The sequence below is a fragment of the Leuresthes tenuis genome, unplaced genomic scaffold (assembly GCF_036924035.1).
Source record: "Leuresthes tenuis unplaced genomic scaffold, fLeuTen1.0.hap1 SCAF_16, whole genome shotgun sequence".
Lineage (NCBI taxonomy): Eukaryota > Metazoa > Chordata > Actinopteri > Atheriniformes > Atherinopsidae > Leuresthes > Leuresthes tenuis.
In genome coordinates, this window is record NW_027325370.1 from 18,803,145 (window position 1) to 18,808,630 (window position 5,486).

At 48.8% G+C, this 5,486-nt stretch overlaps 1 protein-coding gene across 1 annotated transcript; it reads right to left on the reverse strand.

The window, feature by feature from the left end:
• Positions 1-1,434: 1,434 nt before the first annotated feature.
• On the reverse strand, positions 1,435-4,433 carry LOC140271423 (protein FAM110A). The gene is made up of 2 exons (XM_072366642.1): positions 3,746-4,433; positions 1,435-3,386 (listed from the first exon to the last, which is right to left on the reverse strand). The coding sequence occupies exon 2, from the start codon at positions 3,374-3,376 to the stop codon at positions 1,964-1,966; it is 1,413 nt and encodes a 470-aa protein (XP_072222743.1). The 5' UTR covers positions 3,377-3,386; positions 3,746-4,433; the 3' UTR covers positions 1,435-1,963.
• Between the last annotated feature and the right edge of the window lie 1,053 nt (positions 4,434-5,486).

Here is a 5,486-nt window from a genome sequence, read left to right on the forward strand (position 1 = left end):
TGAAACGATTCTTTTTGCAGTTTTTTAAAAAAAAAAAACTTTTAAACGTGCAATAACCAGCCAACGTATCCATTTCCAACCCATTCATTTTAGCCTGCCTGCGCTCATAACAGTGTTTTATAGGGCAGTCGCTTCCCTAAAGAGGGTCCAGAGCTCTGAAACAGGGTGTGGTACAGAGAGGAGGGTTGGAGGAGGGGGTCAGACTGCAGTTTGTGGGCACGATGTCAAACAACTTTGTGCGACTTCATGTGAGCAACGAAGTCACAGACCACCGGCCCAACGGCACAGTGAGAGACAGCCCAAATTCTGAATAACAAAGCAGCTCCATGTTAACAAAAACGTGATCGCAACCACCCAGGGGAGCTCAGTCAGAGCAGCGGTGGGATTTTAATGACCCGATACCCGCCTCCGCTGAGCGGGACCCACACCAGACCGGAATAATAAGACAATTAAGACGAACGTAGTCAAACATCTTTTATTAATGATTCAGGATACACCGTGGTAAAGCATTTCTGAGGACTCTTTGGGCATCCAGTGCCTGATTAAAAAGCACACTTTGTTCACTGCTGCGGAGTTCTCCGGCCCTCTGAATGGGACCGCCATCACACGCTGCTCCTGTACGGAGAGCCAAACCCGACCAGTGCTTAGACCACGGCCGAGTTCAATGGAAGCAGATTCAGAGGGTGAGGGAACTCATACTCGCTGCGAATGAGTCTCACTTTCTTTAGTGCTCCCCACAGAGCAGCAGGTTAAACGTAGCACTCTCCTGTTCACAAAAATGACTCAGAACGTGTCTGATGACTGTATCTGCATATGTGTTTTAATGTGATCCTACATACTGTATATTGTAGTTATAGTAAATACGATCAGATTGCACTTCAGACCAAAGATTGATTTCTATGCACAAAGTCATCCATTAATAAAATATACATTAAGTTACATTTTCCAAATAAATATTGGTCCATTTTTGTAAGTATGCCATCTTCCTGAGGCACAGACATATTCATACACCACAGCCTTTTTTTTTTTTCTCTTTTAAAGTATCTCTTTTTCAGTCTTTTACCTTTTGATTATACTCTCCATCTTTTTTGGAGACTAAATAGGTTTGTCTTACCACACTTACTTCAACCATCCTTCATCACATGACTTGCTCCTACATTCGTGACAAGACGTCCAAAGGAAACTGAATTATCCGGCCGTATCAGTGCAGTAAAATCCAAAACACCAGAGACTGTTTGGGACGCCAACGCGCCCACGCCACCTTACAGTCGGATATGCAGACAGCGCTAGCTGTGACCGACCTGAATGTATGTCTGTGCTGTGAATCAGTGAGTGGAAGTGTGCTCTACTGAGATGACATGTCCTTAAAAAAATGCTTACAACTGTTTCACTTGCATGCGGACACAAACTTTGATACTAACAGTCTTTCAGCCATTTTCTTTTGAAAGGATGTTAAACATGAATGTGTTCGTGGAAGCTCCTTTTTGTTCTAAGGTTTCACAGTATCATCGCGGTGCTCTTCCTGCCCTGCTCAGCAGTCACTGTGCTGTGCAGCCCTAACCCAGCTCCAGTCTGCCAAGTTCTCCGATTTAAAAACGCACACACACACACACACGCACACACACCCAAACGTACACACACGGTACCTTAATGTGAGGGACAACAACTGCCTTCATCCTCACCAGCATTTATACCATATTATTGCTTTCAGATACAAACATTGTTGCACAAGATCAAGTGAGGGAAAGGAACGTCCGTTCAGTCCTGATTTGCAGCCTAAATTAAAAGAAACAAGACGAAAATATTGCTGATGTGCGATTTCCAAAACAGAAGTAAGTCTTCTCAGGGAACAGAAGAAAAAACTATCCATAAAAGTATCCAGAACTGTAATGTAAGGCAGCAGAAGATGAACAAATGAGCATCCCTTCTTCTTCCCCATTTTCTCTTTCAAGTCCGGGTTTGTCTATACATTAGAGATGGTATTGTTGGTGTCTCTCGCCTGGCGAATGCCGTATAGCCACTTGATGACCCGTGCGTTCCTCTCAATGACAGAGATTCCGTAGGGGACTCGTCCGTTGGCCCTGTTGGGCCCATCGTCATCCTCGTCGTCCCCTCCGTCCTCCCTCATTCGCTCCATCTCATCCCCGCACTCCGAGCTGGGTGTGCTCACGCTGCGGAGCTTGGAGACGGACACGATGTCAGAGTTGGCCCTTGTGAAGCGTTCCACTCCGCCCATCTCCTCCACCTCCACTGGGTCCAGCCCACAGTAGTTGAAGAAGCGCTCAAGGTCAGCTGTGGCACGGGAGTAGCGGTCGCTCAGGTCCGACTTGGAGCGATGCAAAGAAGGGTGCTTGCGGGAGGAGCCCTTGGAGCTGGCGTTGGATATACGAGTGAAAGCAGGCGAGGCTGGTGGGATCATGCCAGCTCGGCCCAACATAGGACTGGGTGGCAGGTAGGCTGGAGGAGAGGGCAGAGTGTTATTGAGCTGGGCGTGAGACTGGGGTTGATTCTTAGAGAATGGAGGCGGTGGTGGAGGTGGAACCTGAGGATGTGCTACCTGGCCCTGGGCAGTCTGTCTGGGCCTGAGCTGGGGCTTCAGCTTTGCCCTCTGTGGCTTCCTTATCTCAGCCTGAGGCCGAACATCCACCCTGCGCACCGTCACCGTGTTGGGGGAGCTATAGAGTGCAGGGACTCCAAAACGGGGTGCCCGTGCTGGGACAGGGGGCGGACGACGACTAAGTTCCGCTGCAGGTGTGTGAAGGTTGTTACTGAGTGGAGAGGAGGTGCAGGAGGAGGTGGATGAAGAGTTGTTGAGGCCATGATTTAGTGGTTTAAGGTTGTTCAGCAGTCTGTTGCTCTTTTCTTGCTCTGCAGACAGGCTGCTGCTGATGCTCTTAACGCCTGACGATGGAGATGATGATGAGGGGGAGGTGGAAGAAGATGACTGGGAACTGGGCAATGGTCCATCACAAACGTCACTGATTAGGTTATTCAAAATATCCAAGTTAAGGGCAGGTCTCCTCTGCCGTGGCCCCTCCCTGCCTCCAGCATTCTCCCCATCAGCTGGGCAGCAGGGAACTTTCCGGGCAGGAGGAGTGCCGACGTGGCCTTGGAGCATCATCCCCGGAGGAACAAGGGGTTTGCGGATGATGGGTGCTTTGATGGGGGCCTGGCGGGTAAGGGCCACCTGCTGGCTCTTAACATACTTGGCCTTATCGGCCTCCAGGCGCTCTACAGCGCTCAGTTTGCGGGCCCCCGGCTCAGCCTGACGGCGGAAGTAGTCTGGGCCCTTGTTAAGTATCCTGAAGGGCATGGCTGAGGTGAAGGGGACCGCGGTCAGGCGGCAATCTGAGGGGCGCAGTGTCTCCACCGGCATATTGGAGGGGCTGACAGAGGGAAGAGAAACATCTTGTATTAGTGACAGTAGTTTGTTGAACAGACTTATGCTGAAAGACAAAGATGAGAGTGAAAGAGAAGAGTGTGATGAGAGATGAGGAGAAAATGAACAAAAATGTCTCAACACTGACACTTTAAAGCTAGAACATATGGAGGAGGTGCATGCTAAACTAACAGAAGTGACTAGATAGGTGGGTAACAATGGGGCTTTAATGGGCAACACTTTCTTTAGAGCCTCTCTAAGCTTAAGAAAATAGCTCTTTTGTGCTCTCTTTTCTTCCACTCGCCTCCTCATCCCCCTCCTCCCTCCCTTGCACCCATGCCCCCACAGCCTCTTTAACTTCCTTACCAGTTGCTGTTCTGCTGCGCTCCTTTTCTTTTCCTTTTCTTCTGTCGCCCCTCTCGCTCTTTTATCCTTCCCTTTTCCTCAGCGAGGGCTCAGTGAAAGGCTGCTTGTGGGACAGGGTCAGTTGGAGTCAAATTCCACATCAGGACTGGCCAGACAACCCCTATTAACTCAGCGGTGATCCACTCAGGGGTAAGACTGTGGATCGGGGCCACCGGAGGGCCACAGTGCAACTGATAGGAATCCTTTCCAAAATGCAGGTCTGGTAGATCAGCCGGCAGTGATACCGACAACACAAGAGCCTTTACGATCCTCTTTACGGTCGCTGCCTGGCTCGTCTGTTAAGCCTCCGACTGTCTGTCCAGCTGTGACCAGATACAAAAAGCCGGTCGCCAACTCAGCTCAGAGTCCCACAGTCCTGAAGAGAGTTAAAAGAGATGCAACTCCAGGTCAGATAATAGAAAAGCTCTCTGTTTTCTGTCTGTCGTTCATTAACCAAAAAGCACCCACACACAGATGCACACAAATAGGAAACACACTCTCCTTCTCCCACGCGAAGACAAACACAGACACACACACACATGCACGGCGTTCTCCGGCTGACAGACGAGACTCAACACTGAAGTAGAGCAGACTGGAAAAGCTTTAATACCACGTCTGGCTCCTCCCAGCCGGCCAATCGCACCTCAAGCCGTGAGCCTCAGTGGGGCAAGGGGTGGGGAGGGAGGCGGGAGGCATGCTCACATTGGTCCAGCTCAAATGGGATTCTGACCAATGAGGGCCCCTCCCCCCCCTTACAGCCCAACAAAACACTGAAGCAGGGCTTTCATTCAAATGAAAATTCTTTGAAAGGGAGAAAGGGGGGCAGATAAAGACCGAACAACGGACGAGACAGATGCAATTTTTTACATGGACTTGCATCAAGCTCACCGGGGTGCTACGACAACACTGTGAAAACGTGGTACGCTTTCACAACTGCTCCTCTGGTTTAACTCTTTGTCCTGATCGCGGAAGAAGCAGAAACAAAGAGTGATCAACCGACACTTTAAACACTGGAGGATTATCTGATTTCTAATCTGTGTTTAAATTTGCATTTCAAAGCATTCACTGTTGAGTTTCTAATGGCTACAAGCCTAACAACTGCAACAAAGTGTAAACGGCCAAAGGCGAATAAAGACAAAGGGAAAGTTTCAGTTCTCCCCCATTTTTTTCAAATTGGTGCCCAGTTACTTCTGTATTTTTCACATGCATGTTCTCACATATAAAAAAGGTTCAGAGCACTGCTGGCTCTAATTTCCCACAAAATAATTCTGCCCTACCCCCACACACCTCATCGCTCCCTGGCGTCTTGTCATTTACAACATTTCACTCTAGGGTTACATCACACCTAGTTATTCGGCTCATTTCTCTCCTTCCTCCTCCTCTTCATCTCCAACATATTTATCCACACATTTTTAATTGGGCTTTTTATAGCCATTTCCCGTCTCCCTCAACATGTGACCTTGTTTTTCCACTTTCAGCTGAAGGAGCGCAGATATTCACGAGATGATGACATCACAGTCGGGACCTTTGAACAACAGCTATCTTAAATCTTTTAGATCTTTTATTTGGTGAAAAGCATTTCAGATAATGCGTTTTTTTCTCATTCCAAACAAGGAAGGACAACTGCATTGCACACACGCACCACCTCAGCACATGACGAGACACTGATGCTCCACCTGTCTGCGTACAGGTCTACGTCACT